Genomic DNA, 23,260 nt, shown 5'->3' with positions numbered 1-23,260 from the left:
TTTATTGAATTATTTTGCCTATTTAAAGCAGAAATTCGGGTTTGGGTCGGACCCAAAACTGCTTCCAGGATTCGGGCTCAGTTCGGGCTCACACAAGAACCTTTTGGGCTCAGATCGGGTCTGATTTTTAGTCCCGATCATAAAGCTCTACTACTTCAACCAACTCGGGTATTCTTATAACAAAAGTATGCACATGGTAGTCACTAAAAGTGGCTTGAGATGTCAACACAATTAAAGAATGTGTGTGATTTACAGCCTTTGCAGATTCTAATTTAAATACTTTAAAAAGACATTTAAATTGACTGTTTATATCTGACTTAATTCCGGTTTGAAACTCCAAATATCTCCAATATATCCAAATTATTCTTCCCCATTTTAATGCCGTTAAACGCTCGTTCAAAAACCTCTGATTTCTAAAGTCCTGGCCGGAAGTGGGTGTGTTAATGCTGGGAGCTTGTCTCGGGGCTCCTGGCTCAGATACCGATCAGCAGTTGTCTTTGACAGGACAGCCGAGCCCCGACGCTGCTCACGCGGGGGATGTCCGTCTCGCGCTGCAGTGTCGAGAGGAGTCATTGCGCGCGAGCTATTATAGCAGCGAAGACATAACTGAAATGTGTGTGTGTGCATGTTTATTTTTTTTTTAGGAAATTAGAGTGACAGCTTTAAGTTTGAGAAGTGGACCTGCTCTCGTGCAGGACATGAGCTCACCTGCTTCAACTTAAACTGCAGGTTGGTTCTTTCTTTCTTTCTTTCTTTCTTTCTTTCTTTCTTTCTTTCTTTTTGTTTTTAAAAAGCAAAAACGCACCTGAAGTGAAACTGCAGGATGAGACGAGGGGAGGAGGACTCGGACATCACGTTACCGTTTGTGCCGACGGCGTGATTTCCAGTTTTTTTTCCCACCATGGAGGAGAAGTTCAACAGACTCATCTTCATCCCCGTTGCGGCGGTGCTGTTCCTAATGATCGGCTACCAGTACGTGTGCCCGGCGGACAGCAACACCTGCTACTTCAGAAGTGACGAGAAGGGGCTTTTCCAGCGGTATTCATCGGGGTTTGAGTTAGTTTACACTGAGCCGGAGGCGGACGAGGACCTTCCCTCCAGAATCACATCCAAATTCAACTTCACGGAGCGGGACCTGGACCGGCACGTCGACTTCAACATCCGCGGGGACGATGTGATGGTGTTCCTCCACATTCAGAAGACCGGCGGGACGACGTTTGGGCGGCACCTGGTGAAGAACATCCAGCTGGAGCAGCCGTGCGACTGCATGCCCGGCCAGAGGAAGTGCACCTGTCACCGGCCCGGTAAAGCCGAGTCGTGGCTCTTCTCCCGGTTCTCCACGGGCTGGAGCTGCGGGTTGCACGCGGACTGGACCGAGCTCACGAGCTGTGTGCCGGTAGTGATGAACAAGAGGGACAAGAAGAGTGCCCCGAAGAACAAAAGGTGAGGAGCGACCTGCAGGACAGGTGTAGTCAGTAGGAGGACACTCACTCACTCATTTATTATCTAACCAGGTCATAAAATGTAGAATTGGTCTGTTATTCACTCATTCATAATTCATTCACTCATTGAGTCTCATTTACTCACAGTTAACTATATTCATTCACTCGACTCGTTAACTAGTTCACACATTCACTCATTCACTCACTGATATTGTTACTGATTTTATTCATTCATTCACAGACTCATCTTCTCAATATTAGTTCATTCATTCATTCATTCACCCCTTCACTCACTCACCTCTTCACTCACTCCCTCACCCCTTTTCTCACTCACTCATTCACTTTATTCACTGGTTTGCTCAGTTTCTTAATATGAATTAATTAATTAATTCATTCATTCATTCATTCATTCATTCATTCAGTTGCAGTAATCTGAGCTGTAATCAATCAATAGTATTGTCACTGTTCACTAAGTCATGAGAGCTACTAACACACAATGCTGAGTGGAGTTCAAATGATTAATTGATTAGTCAATTGATAGAGAATACATTTTAATAATGATCAGTAACTTATTGAGCAGAAATATCTGACATTATAAATTGATTATTGTTTATTGTTTTGATTGTTTGTGATTTAAAGACAACACTGTGGGCCTTCGTCACAGTTTGAATTAATTGATTACGACAATAATTATTAGTAGAAGCTTTATAATTGATGTTTTTTGAGCCTACAAGGAGTTTTGTTAGCAGAGAACGTTACGAATAACAGTGAAATTCCACGATCCTTGATACCCAATTTGATACCAATCGTAAAAAAACAACAAAAACAACAACAACAACGTAGCCTTAAAGTAATAATTAAAAAGAACATATTGTTGTTTTCCGTCCTTTAGTTGACTCCCACAGCGTGTCCCGCTCAGTTATAAAACCCCAGAGCGCCACCCAGCGCCTCAGACTGGAATCACTCGGCCACAGTTACAGATTCGTGGTCATATTGAGACTTTTTATGGATGAAGGCAAAAACATTCATCATTACAGAGGACTCCTCCTCCTGCACGCTCCTCAGGCGCAAACACTTTCCAACATGTGAGAACACATCTGACACAAACAGCATCTCCCGATCTCATCCTCAGGACGTTGTTCTCAGTTTATATGTGAAATGTGTTATGTTGTTTTTTCCATGCTGGTTGGCGTTCTTCTTCTTCTTCGTCTTCTTCTTGTGGCATTTAACGACAGACTTCTGGGCTTACATGCTGCCCCCTGTCAGATCTGGAAGAATTGCACTTCCTGGTACCAAAAATGAGAACTTTGACATCGGTTCTGGTGACATCCCTAGATTGGAGCGAGCTGTCAATCTTCTTTAACTCTTTCCCAGAGGCACTAGGTCAAAGGTAACTGGGTTTTATAACAGTGCGGGTCGTGGCACCGATTTCTCCCTGGCGTTCAGTTTCCTCCAGGGCTGCTGATGCCAAACACGTGTGCCTAAGGGCATGTAATGCATACAGCACAGAGCTGTTAAAGCTGCAGTATGTCAGCACCAGCAGCCAGCCAGCAAACAGACCTGGCCTCCTCGTCTGAAGGTCTGTTTCAATTTCCTGTAATTACAGAACCGATGGAGCTAAGCTTAAGGGAGTAAATCACTTAAGAAGGGCATGGTCCTCCGAGGTGTGCCGCCTGCGTGTTGAAGCCAATTTACCTTGCGATCGGTTCAGAGAGTAAATCTCCATATGTTACCCAGAGTGTTAAAGGGGGTCGGCGAGGACGGGAGGGGAGCTCCTTTCAAGGATCCTCCCAATCCATTAACTGTCCTCTGTGGCAGCCATCAGACTTAATTTAACGGTTTAAAATTGTTTTTAAGAGGCGCCTCTGAGCCGTATCAGCACTGCGAGTGAATCAACAACACTCCAGTCAAGACTTGTCAACTCAACATAATAGTGGGTGAAAAATGAGCGCTCGTTAACGTTGGCACTTGGCTGTGCACGAGGCTGATTGCAGACATGAGATGGGACCAAAACATGAGCCTGTGAAGCAAAATTCCTGCTATTAAGTGTTTAATTATTTCTGACAAGAGGAGTTTTGATTTCCACTCACAGAGCTAATGAGTCAGTGAACTCTTGTGGGCGTTGACTGACAGACAGATTCCTCTGCGGTTGGTCGTGGCAGCACCAGATGATATCCGATATGATATGATGCTGCAGCGAGCGATGTTGAAAAGTACTCACAGATAACGTGATACTTTATTGATCCCTGCAGTTCAATAATCTGCCTGCTCCCCCCCTTCCACAGGGGGAGGGTCAGAGGTCACTGCGGCTCCTGAGCAGCCTTCAGGGATTCAACACTGCAGGACATATTTGTATCTGCTGTGTTTGATAGCCCCGATTATGACATGAAACTAATTCCTTGCCTGTTACAGCTTTGACAAGTGAAGCCTGGTGTGTGCAGCTGTCCCATATGACCAAGTGCAACGTATATAAATGTATAATTAAGATGAAAAAGGTATCAAATGTAAGCCACCATGAGTCATAACTCACTCTATATCTGTGAATTTGTTGGGCGAGGAGTGAGTCATAACTCATTCAACAGCCACAAATCTGTCACATGAAGTTCTCATTTCCCTGAGATAATGCCTGGTTGATTTTCTGTCCACACACACTATATATATATATATATATATATATATATATAAAAATATATATATATATATATATATCTCTCTTAGGGAACCATTGCGGGAAATAGACGAACAATTAAGTGAAGGGCTCCTGTCATTTTAGATTAAAAGTGCTGAGTAAAGAACTACACAGAGCTTATTCTGTGCTCGATGATGTGTTGCCACGATGTTTCATGTTGCAGTTTTATCAGACCTGAAAGGCTCTTGTCCTGTCACTTCGGGCCATGTTGCCCCTCAGTGATGAACTGTGACGCACACTGATGATGGCAGCAGAGGGAATGGAAGTGAGTTTGTGCGTGCGTGTGTCAGTGTGTGTGGTTGGATTTGGTGCTAAGGCATGTTACTGCTCAGCTTAATTCAATATTTAATGCTACTCTGTCCAGTTCTGTAAGATCACTCTGCTTTGTTTGTGTTTCAGCCCTGATCCCTCTCTTCTTAAGAGTATTATAGTTGTTTTCCCAATATATACATAATCCTCGTTGCTTTTTTTTTTTTTTTTTTTTTACTGTACTTGGGATCTGGAGTTCAGGCTTAATCAGTGAGAGTATTTCAAAAGGCTGAACCAATTTCAAGCACTCAAAACATTTTGTCTGAGTCTGATTGCAGAAAAACAATCCAACTCAGTCACAACATGTTGATGCTGGAGGATGACTCCTGTCTTATACAAGTCACATACAGCAACGGGAATGCAAACAGTCAGGGATCAGACATCCTGGGAATGGATGACACCCACACTTATCTTCAGGCTACATCCAGCAGGGTGTGATGTTGTTTGCACAGAGAGTCTTATCTGAGCCCTCAGACCCTGCTCTGCTTTATTATAACCACTGTTCTGTCCAAGTTCACGGTTCACAAGAGCGAGCTCAAAGTTCAATTCACACAGATTAAAACAAACTAGTTAATGTTCAATCTTATAAAACATGCCTTGTTCAAACAGAAACAAAATAAAACTCACCGAAACCGTCTTTATTAGACTTTACACTAATAAACCAACTGCTGTCCAACCGAGTAAGATATGAAAGTATTTTGGCTCTACGCACTGAAGCGGCTTCTCTGACGCCCGACCTCCCTCTCACCTCTCTACCGTTTTACACCTCTCCTGTCCTGGCCTGTCCCTACCTCATCTTCCCAGGAGTAAGAGTCCTGGTTGGAGCCTCTGTGAATTACCTTGTTGCTGTAATCCCTGTCGTCAAACTAGTCAAAATAAACCCTTTATTCAACACAGTGAGATGTGAAAATATTCTGGCTCTACAGCTGTTTTTCCTCTCACTTGTTCTTCAGGATCAGTGTGTACACTGTGTCACTAAGCAGTGAATCTCCTTCTTTGGAGGCAGACTATTAAATTCACAAAATAACACAAAAATTGCACAAAAATCCACCGTAGATGGACTCAGCCAATTGCAGATAGTCACCATTTTTTCCAATGGCCTCACCCTAGTCTGTACCTGCCTTCTGCAAACCAGAAACTAATCTGATGAATGAGGGCTTTTCGTTGTTGCACAAAGGCTGCACATCTCCTCCAATGGAGTCTTGTACAAGTCTGTCTACTTGTTTTTTGGAAAGAAAGGTAACCAGGTTCTTTACAAAATGCTGTGAGTTGTGAGCCTTTGAGGAAAGACGAAAAAGCCCTTGTTCATCCAATATTTTCTTTAAAAGCAGAGACTATAGAGACAAGTCAAAAAATGTTGGTATATATTTGTTTTTGTGTAGCAGAACAGTACCTAACTCTTCTGAAGTACCTAACTGTATATAAAGCAGCTCCACCGTAACCAGCTACAACAATAAACACATTGATGCATCAGTAGTAACATTAGAATAATGTAAGGTTATAATAATTTGCCATTTTTATGCACAACCAGTACTTACTGTGTGAGAAAGCTTTAACAGCCACTGAACCCCCAGTTTACTGTAACTGGCTGCTGCCTCATTTCCCTACTTTCTGTCCCCTGATGAAATATATTCGGGTCCCGGGGGGGTTGTGAAAACAGGTTAAGTGTGACTAAAAATTCTTCAATGTATAAGTGAATGTACAGAATAATTCACAGCTCAGTTGTGTCGCTAAGAGATACCTGAAATCCCTTTATTACTGTGCCTCGTGAAAAGTCATATTTTGCACATTTAGTGTATGTTGTCCTTTGGAATAAAAGAAGCATCTGTCTGCTTATGAGCACTTTATAAAATCACCTTGAAGTCACCTCTCTCCTACACAGCACACCGGTGTAAACACTAAATACATAAACTAGAGGTTGATATAACCTGGCCATACCTGCAGTATAATGGGTGCAATCAGGTTCTTTGTGATATTTTTAGCATACAGTATCTTTGCAGTGATGGTGGGTTGTTGACACAACGAGATATCTGCAGAAGAATCTAAAAGAGAAAATGATCACTAATCCACTCCTTGGTTACCAGACGAGTTAGCATAGCAACCAGTTCCAGCTTGGTTCGAGCTCAGCTAGCAACGTTTTATGGGAATTAGTGGCACGGCTTAAACACATCTTTGTCAAATCAGAACAATTAGGTAAATTCAGCTCTTGTTTAGAGGACACTCCGGCTAACTGATGGTAATGAGTTTGATCACAACACAGCACATTTCTAAAAAGGAGACTGTCTGATTCACCTCCTGTTTCTTGCTTCCTTTATCCATTCACTCCTGGCTTCACATAAGCATTAACCTGCGTCTATGCATGTGCCCTCCTTATGTCTGGCAATTTCCCTCCTAATACGCAAACGTAGGTGAGTGATACACGCGCGGTTCAAGTAGTTTTTGATAGGCACGCCACTGGTCAGAGGCTCCTGCAGGGCTTTGCTCGCAGCATGGGGCTACAGCATTCTCATCGCAGCGGGCTATGAAATTGCTGTAAGGCCAGACGTCAAACCTGCTTCAATTGCCGGGCTGCCCTGTTCGTCCTCGGCAGCTGGCGTCACACTGAGCAGTCAGAGAGTGTAACCTTATTACTGACCTCATTATTTCAGATTAGAGCAAAGAATGCAGGCTGGCCAAAACGCAGATCAGCCTGAGTCTAATTAGCCCAGTTCATTCTGGACACAGTTAAGGTGGCTTTAGCTATTAATTTGGCGATGGCACCCTATTATGATGATGATGACACTAAAGGAATTAAAATATGCAGAAATATGCAGGAAGTTCACACAGTTTAGTTGTCAAGGGGGTGTAAGTATTGTGAAAGAGATGATTTTTATCAAAATGGTGTTTTCAAGATATATGATTTTCTGTTTCCTCTTGCTAAACCATGTTTCACTGAAATACTTAATCGACTATATGGAGGAAAAACATCTGGTTACAAGTTTTTGACATTAATCTTCCCTTGCAGTTGCAGTGAGTCAGTTTAAATCCTCAGCCATGGAGAGACATATGCAGAGATTTCGGAGAGGGATGTATATTATTGAGAAAATGTGTTCAATTTGAAGCACAGTATTTCTTAAATGCTTTAGGCATAAAGCTGCCCTTTTACTGTCAACGTTGCTTTTGACTGTAATGTCACTCTCTAAGCTTACACATCAAGTTATTTCAAGCTGCTGACGACCACGCATTGTTGTAAAAACTCAATGTGACAAGAACACGGATTGTCAAAAAAAATGTGACCTTCAGTAGCCAGAAATCATTCAAACTGCTCCCAGCGGATATGTGACGACTTAAAGTGAGACTAACTTTTGAGGGAAGAAGAAAAAAACACATTCTTGCTCTTAACAATCAAAAGCTGAATTCCTTAGCAGTAAAACATACTTTTGCTCAGCTCACAACACTCGGTTTTTGCTGCTATACCTACTTGGTTTGGTATGACCGGTATGGTGGTTAAATGTCAACCAACGTTAGCAAAGTAAATACACACACATACTACTGTTACAATACTTTTAGCTAAATGTTTAGCCAAAAGTTACATAATCTCTTTTTAAAGTAGCTACAAGAAACTTTCTTTTTGTGTTGATTCTGGCGCCCCCTGTGGACAAAAGCGTTTATGTTTCCATCACCTTGATTCCATGAGGGAACTCTATTCTGGTTTGCTAATCAGACTGTAAACAATTTCTGATGCATATAAGAGGAAGCCTTGGCCCACATATCTGCTGGCTACAGCCCTGAAATATTGGCCATTGAGACTCTTTTATAACCAGTTAAAAAGTCCTTGTTGTACATTTAATTAAACCAATACAACAAAAGAGGCAGAAGTCCTAAAACTGGTGTTGGATTCTGTACATTTCGACTGCTGTTTAAGAGACAGTTTGCATTTGACTGAAGTTCTGATTCGTCACTTCTTGTGGGTGGAAAAGTATACATACTGTACCTGACACCAGATTTATTTTTGGCTAAGGGTGAATGTACAGGTCTTTTGGGAGATCCTATGCTGCAGCCTGATGTTGTGATGTAGGCTGATAAATCACAAACATCTCTCCGGGTAGCTTTGAGTTTTAGGCCAAGGCAATGACGTTACGTTTTTGCTAATGAGGTTTAGACGTAATGTGTGCTCATTTGGAGCTATGTGTTGCATCTTCACACTTGTCCTTGACATCCGGCTCAATTAAAGGCTGTTTACATGACTTGGCATATGGTAGCTTATATCACAGGCTGCTGCGCCAGTATCATGGGAAACGTGCCCTTGATCACATGCCTTGCAGCAGAATGATAATATTAACAATTAGGCCCAACAGAGACAGACCTGACCTCTGTGGACTGAGGCAAGCAAGAGGGGAAATTAGAGTTTATGAAATATTGATGTTGATACCAAAGTGACCCTTTAAAATGAGCCTTTATCTTTAGATTTATTAGTTTAATCTTTAGATGTATATTAGTCTGTTAGAATCTAAATATTAGATATAATACATATAATAATTTATTGGTTGACATATTGGGTTATGTGCTTAATCACTTTCTTGCTGAGAGTTAGACAAGAAGATTGATACAGCCCTCAATTTCCCAAATTTTGAGCCATTCCATAGTCTTTTTTCCCCCCATTTTGAGCCTTACTATTATAGTTTTTACTATCATGGTTGTTTGCTTTCGGACAGACATCCCTTTCATCATTATACTTTCTACAGTTATGAACTGCTTTCTCACTCCAAAAAGTAATTAAACACATCCTGTCATCAACACATCAAATCATTGAAACACCCATATTTAGAATCTGCATTTTGAAAACTTAAAAGTTACAGCTGATGCAGATGGATATGGAGTTTATTGTATTAGTGTGAATATGATAATGAACTGATAATGATTTCCTATACATAGTTCTGCCAGTCGGATTTTATGCTGGTTCCTGCCAGGGTTCCTATGTTCACACATTGTAGTTGGCAGAATACGACAACCACTGTCCAAAATATACATATACAAGACATTTAGTTAAAACATCAGAGGTATATGATCCAGCTATAGATGTACTTTTCTAGGTAGACTGTATCTGTCCCTATCAAATAAACATTAAATGAAATTAAATACCTGCCAATGAACTAATTTTAGTTAAAATACCCATTATCACTATTGCAAGTTTTTGCCAGTAGCTAATTGGACATTGTGTGAAGAGTCTTACTATCAGTTTTTCCAGAAATCAAGTCCAAATTAAGGGATTTAAACTTTGATACATCTGGTTATTATCAACCTTATATATACTGTCAATGTTATCAACCCAGACTTGTTTTTGGGATGTTGGGTTGAACGCGATATCTCAGGAACGCCAAGAGGGAATTTCTTCCAATATGGCACAGACGTCCACTTGGAGGATGAGCTGATTATAATTTGGTGGTCAAACGCATTGACAGTATAATAATTAGTGGACAGAGCGTCTGGGTCTGTGAAGTTGGTCGGTGGAGGCATACAACGGTAAGGTGGTGATTCTATTGTGTCATTTTGACAGTGGTTTTCAAAATATCTTCAATTGTTTCACTCATTATGCAAGTCATAATGACTCAGAGAAACTCATAATTCTGACTTAGTATCTCTAATTTGTCTGTGTTAAGAGTAATGGAGTCTCTTAAAAAACAGATAAAAATGAGAAAAACTGCACTTTATAATGAAAGAAAGACTTTGGTGGTGGGATTTTTTGTTCCATTGTAGTGTTTGTGACGTGTGTAAAGTGGAGCTACATAAATCTCGGACACGAAGTGAGAATATATTTAAAGCAGGCAATAGTCAAAATGAGCAATGCTCGAGGTATCCTAGTTTTAATCCCATAATTAGAGCCTGATTTTTAACCAGATTTAAACTTACTCATACACAAGGACGTTTTTTTCTGTTAAATCAAACCCCTCAGTGCATTGCCTTCATGACAGCGAGCAGCGTCTTGTATTCTTGTAAGAAATGCGAGATAGTCAGAGGATCTTGATAATCTCTACACTCCTTAGGGGGATTAGGGGCAGTCGAAGACAGGTTTTATTATACTGGGGAGGAGGAAACGGAGTAAGGGTGGGAGGAGGGATTAATCCAGAAGTCCAGATTTATTCAGAAACCTGTCGACTGGATTGAAGATTGCTTTTTACCGAACAGTGTTTGTCGAGAAAAAAGAGAAAAAAACATCAAAGGAAGGAAGTCTCTGCTAGATAGATCATTATGTGCTATCCATCAAACTGCCTGCGGATGACGGATAAGCCATCATGGAATGAAACTGTTCAACTGAATGGGATCTTTCATATTAGTGTGTGATCTATACTGTACCTCAAATTCTGTAATGTTGTGTAATGTGTATGTCAAAATGCTGCAAGGAAACATAGCACAGTGTTGTTGGGAGTAGCCTTCACATATTGCTAAAAAGTGGATTGCCTTTCAGAAATTCCTCAGTTGTTTGTGTGGGTAGGTGTGACCTTTGCAGAGTACAGTCTCCCATTTATCCTTTCCATATCTACATGGACCTAGAAGACTGGCTGACACTTCACAAAGCTGCAAAGATTAAGATGTCAAGCAAAGGTTAAGGCTAAGACGCTAAAGCTACTAAAGCTGCACACGGCAGGTTGTTGTGTGTCTGTGGATGTCCTCGATATTATGCCTGTCGTGGGTGTGTTTAAAAAGCCAAATGAACTCTGGGAAAAAAATGAAGCTACCTGAAATGCAGCCACATTTTAATAAAAACAGATGGATGATTGTGTCCCCTGCAGATTATTTTATGCAAAGATGATTTTGTATTGAACCCTGCATAATTTAATTTGTTTAAGTGTATGTTGGCTGCAGCTCCTCACATAGTCTATCACCTAGTTTCCAGCAAAACCACATCTTCACACCCTCGCTCGCCTGGACACATCGTCTTTCTGGAAGCGCTCACGGTTCCCTCGTCTCCACACCAGCATCCCTGGGGCTTTTCCTTTATCGCCCAAAATAGCATCTCATATCTGCGACCAATGAAGATCACAGTGCAGCACCAGTCTCCTTGCTCGTCAGTTCTCTCCTCACACTCTCTGTCTCAATCTGTGCCATGATTTATCATCAAGTAATGTTACAAGCCAATATTCCCTACAACCTGGTTATATTATGGAATGGAAAGTGCGCCATTGGCAGATCATTTAGGACTGAAGGAGAGTGTTTGTGTGTGAGTGCTTGCTCGTTGGATAGCGATCCCGCTGCGCGCAGATGGGCACGGGGATCATTTTGCCCGTAATTGGCAGACAAAGATTAAATTAGTGCAAGAGAGAGAATCAGATGAGTGAAAATGGACCTCTTGGTCTGGAGACTGATGTGATGAGACTTGCCCGTTCTCTGTGCTTCTGAGCAGCTTCACTCGGTCATCTTGACAACATCCCCCGCTAACGTGCGGACCTGCTGTTGCCGACTCTCTACCCTCTGACATTCCTCTTTCATTTGTCTAATTGCTAGTCTCATTTCATTTTTGGGGGAATTCGTCCCCCTCTGCTGTGCTTTATAGCTCTTCCCATTTGTCACTCCTGCTCCCCCGTCCCACAGTCAAGTTGGCTAAGCTGAAATTCTAACCAGGCTAATATTTTATCTGCTTTTCCAAATGTACTGTTATCCACAAAGTCCTTTTTGGTCTATGGGCTGAATGTTCTCCCTGCTGAGAGGCTCATTCAACACTTCCCTTTCACTGCAAACCATTTTCAGAAGAGATTTGGTTTTGGACTTACTTTAGTGTTAAGTTTTGCCTTTTTTCCCTTTGTGTTAGTGCTTCTAAGAAAGTATTTTAATTCCATTAAATATTCATTACTAAATAAGAAAAAAAGAAATCTCAATTAAAGTTTAGTTAATATAAAAGAAAAACTCACTTAATCAGCTTCCTCAGGTCTGCGTAGGTGTGATTAGATCTTGGCCTGGAAAAATAAGAAATATGATTCAGTGAAATCCTTGAAGTTACACAACAAAAAACACCCTACATTAACTGTTAACAACATTATGTCCTTAGGTCCCCATGCGTCCTGGAAAATCTGTAAAACCTGGAAATTTTGAGACAATTTTTCCAGTCATGGAAACACCTGGAAATTGATTTAAATGGCCAAATATTATGGAAATATTCTGTGTTGTCCTGGGAAATGTTTGTGTTTTAGCCCCGCAGTGAAACAGAAAAAACCCTTTTAATTAATCTCTAGTGTCAGTCAGGAGCTGCTCACAGAACTTAGTGTCAAGTCTGTTATGGAAATGCTGTAGATTGTCACATCTACATACATACAGCCTATTCACGATCAAATATGTTGTTGTGGTTGATAATTGTAAACACTGCCTACCTCTTCTTTTAATAGGCTAATAGGTGAGAATAAAAAACTCTTATTTTCTGTCATTTCAACTGTTTTTTAAGGGCTAAATAAAGTGCACCACAAAACCAGTGTCCCATAAACGCTAACCACTATTTTGAGTAAGCTGCTAAATTGCTTCACTAAGTTCACCACCTAGCTAACATTGCCTGTTGTTTGGTGCTGAGTAGTGTATAGTGGGTTTTTAGAGCTTTTTTTTTTACAGCTCTCAGTGTTTTTGAGAGTGAACTAAAGTATTGGATCTGCAGCCTAAAAACCAAAACAAGCTTTTGAAAGATGCTAAAACGGGTTGTAAAGCTGAGGAAAACTGCAGAGTTGGGTGATAATTCTTAACAAATGAACCCGTTCTCTTTACACACAGTCATCTGATCCATTGTTAATATAATATTGTATAGAGCAGCTTTAAATACATGCATTTACCAAAGTTAAAACAGTTATATATATTTTAGCTTTGATCAGAAAGAGGTACAAATATCTTTAAATTCACAGAAACATAATATTAGCATCTGGAACATGGGATGATTACTAATAAGACAACATTGGCTACTTCAAACAAACAGTAAACTCACAGGAATATGGTTTAATGAGAATTAAATTAAACAACAAAATGGAACATTGGTAGGATTTGCAATAGAAACAAGTGATATTGTTTCACATATACACCTTTTTTTCCCCAATTTTGATAACAAAAATAGATAAAAAAAAGATTTAAAATGAGATTCACTGTTTGATATTTTCAGTATTCTTCCTGTTGTTCCTCTAAAAGATGAGCTTGATTTTCTTCATGTGTGAAATGTGTCTCACACCCCAAAACTTTTAGCAAACCGTGTCGTTATCACAGCAGTGGGGGCATTTAAAAGTGATTTTAGGGAGATCAAATTGTAATGTTGAAAAGATGGCAGAGACTGAAAGGGTTTTTTTTCCTGATAGTAATTCTCTCTTGGAGGTGACGGTTAAGGGATCCCTTGTGGGCACAGAAACACCTTTAAAATGGATTTGCGCCAACTGTGCGTGTTATCAACACCCCGACTTCAGTGTGAAATCGATGTGCAGTCCTGTGCTTGTTTTCAGATTCGCTTTTTCTCCCCAGTTGATAGAAATGGCTTTGAAAGTGATACTTCATTGACGGCGCTTATTGGAACAGTGAGGTTGAGCCGGAGCAGTGAAATCATTCTTCAAAAAAATGCCTCAACTAAAAGCAAAGCAATGCAATTTCTATCTTAAAAAAAGATGAAATAAATAAAGATTGTTGTCCATTTAGATACCTTTTGTATGGGCTGCCTCTTCAGGGGCATAAATAGTTTCCATCAAGGCTTTTATCGTGAGATGACTGTGTCCTTGATGGTAGTGAGTGAATTAACAAGGCAGATATCGATCTTTTGCTGTGAGTTTCCTCTATAGCTTTTTGATGGTGATTTAGAGAGTGAGTGAGTGAGAGAGTATGAGAGAGAGAGAGAGAGGAGAGGGGGGGGCGATCAATAGTGTTTGCAGGTTTGCCGTGTGGAGAAAGACGACGGGCAGCGGGAAGGACATGAACGAGGCGTCGGATTGATCGGTGGCAAAATGCGACAAGCTGATTTAACTTCACTTTTAGAAACAACCAGGCATGATCACACACACACACACACAGCGGGGTTGGGTGTTGACAGCGATTGCGCTAATACATGACAGATTTGACTCAGTGTCTTTTATATTCACGCAAATCTCTCTGAGAACATTAGATTTCGGCTCGATCAATCAGGTATGCGAGTGTTCCCACTTTGTCCCGTTCAGGCCTGAAAGACTTGAAAGCCATTCAGCACATTAGCAAAGAGCTTAAGCACTGGCATGGAATAAACCAGGGCGGGTGACAGATGATGTCTGAGAGAGATGGATGGTGAAGAAGAGTTGTTTTAAGCTCGGGAAAGTCTCGTCAACCAACAAACAGTTATTGGCAAAAGGCAAAGATGGTCTTAGCACTGTTTCTTATTACAGTGTGCAAGGATTTCACAAGAACACTGGAGAGTTAAGAAACATTTAAAGCTGCTATTATCAATATTTTCATATTATCAATAGATTAAATGTGTAATAGGAAGGGGTCTGCTTTTGGTCATGAACCCACAGAATTATCAAAATACTAAAACATTTCAAATTAATATACTGTGAGATTGCTGAAATGTAATTTAAAATACGTTTTGTATAATAATAATAATAATAATGATATATATAATGATATAATAATGTGTAATAATATTTTGTTTCAACATCAGTCTGCTACGTAGTCACATTCATGCATGTATAGCATGCATACATCCATGATTGGTTAGGTGCTAAAATATGAAGGTAAGATAGTAAGCGGAGGTAAAACAAGCGGTTCAAAATAACTAATCGTGGCTCCAAACAGGAACTACTGAGAAATGTGGACCAGGAGTAACCCTTTTCCACATAATTTGCTCTTATTCTTGAACCAGTTCCATTCAGAACAACATGGCTCCTGTGTGAACTGTCCATAGCTGCATAGGGTCGGCCTACACTGCTGTATTTAATAATTGTTAGTTATAGTTATAAATGTATTTATAACATGTCATAGTGGTGGTACCAAGACAGTCTAATATTTTTTCTGAGGTGGTACGCAGTGCAAAAAGTTTGAGAAGCACTTTAATAGCAGAGTAATGTAGCAGAGGAGTTGGTGGAGACCAAAACAGAGTTCAGAGGATAGTAAGTATTGGAATTATATTCATCAGGCAACCACAAACACAACTTCAGATAAATGTTTATACTGCTTTATGTCTGCTGGTAACGTAAACAGGCAACTTTTTCCTAACATATTACAAACATATTGTGTTTCCAGCTTGTTTTTTGCCCCCAAGTGGACAATAAAAAATAAAAAATAGTTTCTATTAAAAGCACTTTTAGACATTTTGGATCAGAATCTACCTGCAGACGCCTCCTACTGGTGGTACCATAAATGTTTTCTACCTTTAAAAATTATTTTTATAAAATGCTAAATTCTAAGTGACACTGGTTCCCGCATGAGAAAACCTCAGCCATTCTTCCAATGAGTAATTATTCTTGACCTTCATAATCTGACCCCGCCCCTGTCCCTGACATGGGTAAGAGGAGAGCTTTGACATTTACTGCTCTTTGTCAATAGGTCACGATGAAAGCACAGATGCAGAAAGGCAGGGTTGCATGGACATTTATTGATCTGGCTGTCTCGCGGTTAGCTGTACAGATAGATGATAGGCACAGGAGGAGGAAAAGAAAAGACTGAGCTGTTTTCCAGGAAGTACAACAAAGGCCGCTTTGTGATGCGCTCCTGTGTGTCCATCAATCTCGTGCTGTCCGTTCAACCCGGCGAAGATGGCAGGGTAATTCACTTAGCTTCCACTGTGGATGGCCATTATCTCTGGGTGGTGTGTCTGTCTGCGGGTGTGTTCTGCCATGATATCATCATGGCACTCACTTAAGTATATATCACAGCTGACTGATATCTGCCGTCTGGCAGTAATTGCTAAATTGTGGACCTTTTAAGGCTGTTTGGCCGTGCACTCTGCTCAATAACACAACTTCTCTCTCAATTAATCAAATTTCTCAGTTTAGCAGCGAACTCCAAACAATTACAGCTGTGCAGAAGCTCTCACTGTAAAAGCTCCAGTTCTTACGCGGTTGCTGCTTTTAGATTTAGAACCACTGATAGCGATCAATGCACTTTAAAAGAATACATCATGTTTGTGTCATAAAATGACAAACCTTTAATTAGCATAGTTGGATAGAATATAATTATATATCGTAATTTAATCCAAAGCGGACTCTTAAAAAGGACCAGTGTGTTGGATTTAGCGACATCTAGTGGTGAAGTTGCCGATTGTAACTAACTGAACACCGCTGGCATCTGACAACCCAGGGACGAGATTGGGTTTCTAAAGTGTGTAGGAGAAACTACGGTGGCCGTGAATCTCATTAACAAACGCATAAGGTCCTGTGTACAGCCAGTGTTTGGTTTGTCTGCTCTGGGCTTTCTTTTGGGTACAAAATAACAATTCTTATGATATATATATATAAATAAATAAACACACCTATGAATATATATATATATATACACACACCTATGAATATATTCAATTTCTGCCAATAGATCCTCCTAAATGTTAGATACTAGACCTTTAAATTGTTATTTTTCTATATAAAATTGAAGAATTCTGTCAGCAGGATAAGACCAATCATCTATTGTTCATCAGTTTCTTTTTTTAAATGACTGCAGGGAATGCTTTTGATGCGAGCGAAGCTTTTCATGACAGCCGTTCCTTTTGTTTTTTGAATCCATCCTTACTACCTACTCCAAAAAAGGTAAGCAGGAGAATTGTTTTTTCAGATTCAAAAAAGGACAATTTACTTAAGCTCACCAAAACAGGACTCAAATGCACAACTTGTAGATGTAAAACTGGTAAGGTAAAGGAAGGTTGACTGAAAACAGGCAGGCAGTCGGAACAGGCAGGTCAGGGGTCACTAACAAAGCAGGCAGGAACAGAAAAGACATAAAGGTTGACTGGGATGGCACAATAGATGATCTGGCAGTGAACAGTGAGTAAAGAGCAGGTATATACACTGAGGAGCTTAAGGAGGGAATATGGAGGTCGGTGGAGGAGGAAAGGTGGCAGACACACAGAGGACAACTGTTGGACAGGGAGGGAACTGCATGTTCTGAAATGACAGGAGATATTAGGGACGGTAGGAAAATGATTAGAGGGAGTGGTGGTCAGACAATTCATACTTCCCCTGTGAGATTAATCATCTAAAAAAAGAGATCAAAACAATTTTCATGTGTGCCATAGGTCACTATTTTCTCATAATCAATGAAATAGCTGATAGGACCAATATGTCTGTTATGAGAAATAGAGTCGATGTGATTTAACATTATCTATAACAGAGTCCTTTAATTTTAACAATAGCTCCTTTATTCTACATCATAACAGCTGGAACTGCAGTAAACGTGTCATATGAAATTAGACTATAATGAAAGAAACTGCAGCATCACAGGTTTCCAATTGTTTAACTAATCAGTGTAATGAGAGGAAACATGTTGACTGTGGTTGTTTATAGTTTGGATCATTACCAATGTGATCGGATCTGCACAGGAAGTTTTCAGTCCGTGAAGATCAGAACACTTTTAATCTTCCGCTCTTCCACAGTTCACCCAGCTGTAACAACACTTAAAGCTTTGTTTATTACTTTGGACGTAAAAACCACGCTCCATTTAAACTGGAGATTACTGTTAGCATAGCATGTAGCAGTTCTTGGTTCAAACATTTGGCTTAAATTGGGGTACAGCAGCTTAAATTCTTTATATTGTTAGATATTGGGGATAGGGTATTGCAACTATTCAATTATTATTAATACTACTAGGTTTGGTTTTTTATACGGCTTATTATGAAATTATTGGTTTATTCGTACTTTTCCTGACAAAGTGTGTCGGTTGGTGGGAGGGTGAAAGGTGGTGGGATGTTGTAATGCACCAGAAATAAAGAGTCTAAAACAAAAAAAAAAGATAAAAAGTGAAACATAAGGTCGACCCCCCTCATCACCCTAATAATTTCTGTGCGGTCCCTTAGCAACAGAGCAAAAAAGGTGGAAAAGGATTCATAATTAGCTGTCACTATTACCCATTTTTCACTGTGCTGTTGCAAAAGAGGCCTTAATGAAACTGTGGAGGGCTCCTAGGTTTATTGCTAAAGAAAACAGTTACTCAAATTAAGTATTTCGCCAGGTGTGTCTTGGCACTGCTCACCTAGTCTCTCACACAACACACACAGAGTGTATATATTGTACACAAAGGAACTCACAAAGGGATCTGATTTTGGGAGCCCATCCAGCTCATCACAGCGGTTTGTGCTCTTCTTGGCCAAATTCAGTCCACAGAGACTTACTCTCAAGGAGAGGAAATCAAATGGAAAACGCTGCTACACCGGCAGAGGAACAGGCAGTCCAAGAAATAAAGCGCCAACAAGTGATAAGACTGTGGGAGAAAAGGAATGCATCATGTATGGAAAACTGACATTACTGAAACATTCCTGTAAAAAAGGGTTTAAAAGAACATTTTCCAGCTCAGCATTGCAGTGAAAATGTCCTTGAATCTAAATTCTTTATTTAGCTGTTGAATGAAGGTAAACTGTAGCCCTGAGGAATGAAAGACATAAAATGTTCAGCTTTTTATTCAGGCTTTCTGTTTGGTTTCTCTCTCTGACGCTATAAGGTCACGGTGATCTTTGCACACAAGATGAACGTTTTTCAATTTCCCTTTTTATCTGTGTTGTCGTCCTTTTAGAAAAACTTTTTGAAAATGGCTGAAATTCTCCTGGCACTGACTCCTTCAGTCACCTCGCTGTTATGCTGGTCATCTCTGAACTCGGTAGATAAGAGCGGGAGACTGTGTTTGTCAGTTGAAAGCTTTTCGTGCTGCTGGGTTACAGCAATTTCTGAAGCGCCGTTCGTGGCAGATCAGAGTGATCAGGAAACAGGAAAGGTGCTGCAGACGGAAAAAACTCATTAGAGGTAGGCAGGAGCAAATTGGTGTGACAAAAACAAAAACTGTTTCACATCTGCAGGATATTAAATGCTATACATGCTTGGTTTGCATTGCTTTCTATGTCATTATTCTCTAACACCCTCAGACGCACTTGATGATGTTTTTCATTTAAACCCTAATCACACTTTCAGTGCTCTCTATATATACAGTATTTCCAGCGCTGCGGTATTTCCTCCCGCTCATATTTCTTTTTTATCTGCAGCAGGATATGAAAAATTTGATGTATAGTTTCATCCTCCCTGTTGAAAATGTGGCTTGTGGTGTTTTGCCAGACAGTTTCTTCAACCTTTTGAATCATTCAGTGCACACACAGGTACCATCTCGACTTAATACTGTATGCTGTTGCAATTCAGTTTAAGAATGCGGGAGCTATTTGACGGAAATAAAATTTGTATTATCTATGCAAAGGTAAAAAGGTAATAAACAGTGGAGTGAAAACCATCTTCACAGCTGTCCTGACATCATCTGCGTATGAGGAGCGAACCAAAGTGAATCACTAAAGCTTGGAGGGGCGAACGAATGCAGTTTGAAGGAATAGTTCGGTATTTTGGGAAACGTGTATTTGCTTTCTTGTCGAGAGTTAGACGAGAAGATTGATATCCTCATATTCGCTAAATATAAAGCTTCAGCTAGCAGGTGGTTAGCTTAGCATTAACAAACATATATTCTTCATATTCATCTACATACAAACACCAGGGTGAGATCAATCTTCTCGTCTAACTCGTGTGAAGGTTAAGTCAGAGAAAGCCTGTCCCCGAGCTCTCATGATCTTATGAATCTCTCTATCTGTCTCTGCAGGAACTTCTACTACATCACTATGCTACGCGACCCTGTGTCACGCTACCTCAGTGAGTGGAAGCATGTGCAGCGTGGGGCCACTTGGAAAACCGCCCTCCACATGTGCGACGGCCGCCCGCCCACGCAGGACGAGCTGCCCGCCTGCTACAGTGGTGAAGACTGGACAGGTGTGCCCCTGGCAGACTTCATGAGCTGCCCTTCTAACCTCGCCAACAACCGCCAGGTCCGCATGCTGGCCGACCTCAGCCTGGTGGGCTGCTACAACATGTCCTCCGTTAGCGAGCTGGAGCGAGGACGCGTGCTACTCGCCAGCGCCAAGGCCAACCTGCGCAACATGGCTTTCTACGGCCTGACGGAGTTCCAGCGCAAGACGCAGTACCTGTTCGAGCGGACGTTCGGCCTGCGCTTCATCCGGGCCTTCACGCAGATCAACAGCACACGCGCCGCCAGCGTTGGAATCAGCGAGAAGGTGCGGTGGCGCATTGAGGGCCTCAACGCCCTCGACATGGAGCTGTACGAGTACGCCAAGGAGCTGTTCCTGCGGCGCTACCAGTACAACCGCCAGAAGCAGCACCAGGAGGAGCGTCTGAGGAGGTGGCAGGAGAGGCAGCAGAGGCAGCAGATGCACAGGACCTATCTGGCTCAGCTGTGGAGACTAGGAGGAGGTGGAGGAGGAGGGGAGGAGGTAGAGGAGGAGGTGAAGGTGCTCGAGGAAGTAGCCACTACAGAGGACTACAGCAGCCAGGTGGTGCGGTGGTGAGCCGAGCACAGGAATTTAAAAACACCAAATCACCGACTGGTCGCTGTTTGATTCATTGTGCTTTACTCTCCTCCCTCCGTCTCTCCTCTGCTGTGAATCTGCCAAAACCTCCTGCCCTCATAGCCTCATAGCGCTTTGTTGGACCACCGAATGGTGTCTTAATATTTATGATGGATGTGATTGTAACGGCAACATAAACATTTTGTATTTATGTTTTTTCTTAAGGCTATTTTTGGCACTGCAGTTGTGAATTGTATTTATTTATTCATTAGCAAGTGCTTTGAATGTTCTCAAAGCAGTGAAAATGTTTCTTAAAATTCGATAATTAGTAGAACTGAAAAAAAAATAATTAATGTGCTTCACAAAGAAGGCCAGTTTTAGTCTATTTTAAAAATGGTGAATAAATTGAAGGATTCTCTGTGTCATGTTTGTGATTTAGCGCCGTGTTGATCAGTGAAATCTTGTAGTTACTCTGTGGTGTTTGGCTTCATAAGAATATCAAAGCACAAACTTGGCAATAGTCTGCAGTGTGTGTGTGTGTGTGTTTTTCTTTCTAACTGATTAAGCTGCAATATACAGAAACAATCAAGGCAATTTCTTGCAGGAAATGTATTCAATAAAAAAATATGCAGCCCGCAGTGATGTAAATTTGTCCCTGATGGACTCTCTCTGGTACGCATGTGTACATAAACGTGTTCTGCCTTGCTCCTTTTTCACAGCATGTTCTCACCATAAAAATCTGAAATCTTCCTGCGGTGTGCCAACTTCTTCCATATCCATGCACGTACAGACACCCTGACGCACACTGATGAGGCCGTTTTCTCAAGAAGGGCGAGAGGAGCGCTGCAGGCCTGAAAGACAGGCTGTCAGAGCCAGTTTCAGCCCTCTTACATCACAAAGCGAGAACACTGGTATTTCCGCCATTAGCTCATTGATCACAGGCTCTTCGCTTCCAAATTGATCATTTAAAGTTCAATTGACCATGACGCTGATGCAGCAGAAAATAGAAGAAACCCAGCGGCTTCCTGAATGCCTTTTCCTCCACAATCTGAGAAATGTACAGTCCTCGGCCCAACGGACGTTATATATTTGCACTCCTGCAGGAAAAACAATCCATTTCCACACACTTCAATAGAGGCCTTCGAGATAAGTACAGGAATGATTGCTTTACATTAATATCCTGTGGCTCTAATAAGCACTCCCAGAACCCTCCACGCAGATGGGGTTTTTTTTGTTCATGAGAAGGAAAATGAGGATGAGGAGGAGATCAGTCAGGAGGCAGAAAAGGAAATGGCCATGGACCAAAATAGCCTTTCCATCCCCAGCTGCAGTCTCTATTCTACTCACACAGCATGTAACAGAGAAAGATTAGAATTATATAAGCCCAATATAATGAGGCTGGATTTTACATCTGTGTACATATGCAGACAGAAAGAGAGACACCTGAAGCATTAATCCCGTCTTATGTGCGGAGATTGTTTGCTATTTGGCTCAGCTCACCAACCGTTTTGATTTGTGATCTCAACCATTAAACATGGCGGGGTATTGCAGCAGAAGGACATACGGTATCCAGGATGAAGCCGTTTGCAGCCAGTGATAGACAAATAATGGAACAGCTTCCTGTATCTGCGGAGGATGTCTCGCTGTTGACAGGGGGAATTTGTTCCGGGAGGTTAGATGGAAGATAAACAGATGTTTGGGGTTTCTTTGTTTTTTAAAAGATTTCTTCTTGAAACATTTTTGTACGTCCACTGTCGAAGTAATAATGCCCTTCTGTCGTCAGCTCTCTCCGGCTTTCAAAATGAGGAATGTGCTGTCTGCCTTGTTAGCTCATCAGGAAGGTGAATGCATCTGCACAAAGAACTCGGCTGAGTGCTCGGATACAACCTCAGAGCCTTTCACAGATCAGTAGCTGCAGGAGGTGTTGTTGGGCTGTAAAATCATTTTATCACACTGTTGGGGAGACAAATGTAGCAAACCACGATGATGGAAATGCAAGAAAAATGAAACAAAAAAAGTGTTACATGATGAATTATAAATTCAGTTTCTCTTAAGAAACAAGTTGGAAAAATTCCAGTAAAAGATCCCGAGAAGTCTTTTGTGTCAACGAACAACACCAGAAGTTTTTATTTATCATTCATCACTGCATAATGAATAAAACTCAGTGACAAATAGAGTTATGATAGGCAACATAATCAGTAGGGATGCACCATAGTTATCAGCCAATAATGTGAAATTCATATTAGAAATTACTCCGATAATTAAATAACAGCCGGGCCAAAACAAGAATTTATTTTGAATTCTGGCACAAAACAATTGATCGACCTA

The 23,260-nt window shown here is 41.0% G+C and overlaps 1 protein-coding gene and 1 long non-coding RNA gene across 2 annotated transcripts in view; one reads left to right on the top strand and one right to left on the bottom strand.

The window, feature by feature from the left end:
* Positions 1-18,715, bottom strand: part of LOC127378516 (uncharacterized) — a 37,385-nt gene extending 18,670 nt beyond the window's left edge. The window contains exons 1-2 of the long non-coding RNA XR_007888062.1: positions 18,632-18,715; positions 12,327-12,371 (exon numbers count right to left, since the gene is read on the bottom strand). This is a non-coding gene — a long non-coding RNA (uncharacterized LOC127378516). The remainder of the gene's footprint in view (positions 1-12,326; positions 12,372-18,631) is intronic.
* Positions 487-21,681, top strand: LOC127378513 (heparan-sulfate 6-O-sulfotransferase 3-B-like). The gene is made up of 2 exons (XM_051427396.1): positions 487-1,443; positions 20,173-21,681. Exons 1-2 carry the CDS (start codon positions 902-904, stop codon positions 20,930-20,932), a joined length of 1,302 nt encoding a protein of 433 aa, XP_051283356.1. The 5' UTR covers positions 487-901; the 3' UTR covers positions 20,933-21,681.
* The last annotated feature ends 1,579 nt before the right edge of the window (positions 21,682-23,260 follow it).

The sequence above is a fragment of the Dicentrarchus labrax genome, unplaced genomic scaffold (assembly GCF_905237075.1).
Source record: "Dicentrarchus labrax unplaced genomic scaffold, dlabrax2021, whole genome shotgun sequence".
In the NCBI taxonomy this organism is placed as follows: Eukaryota; Metazoa; Chordata; class Actinopteri; family Moronidae; genus Dicentrarchus; species Dicentrarchus labrax.
This window is presented reverse-complemented; position numbering and strand designations above follow the sequence as displayed.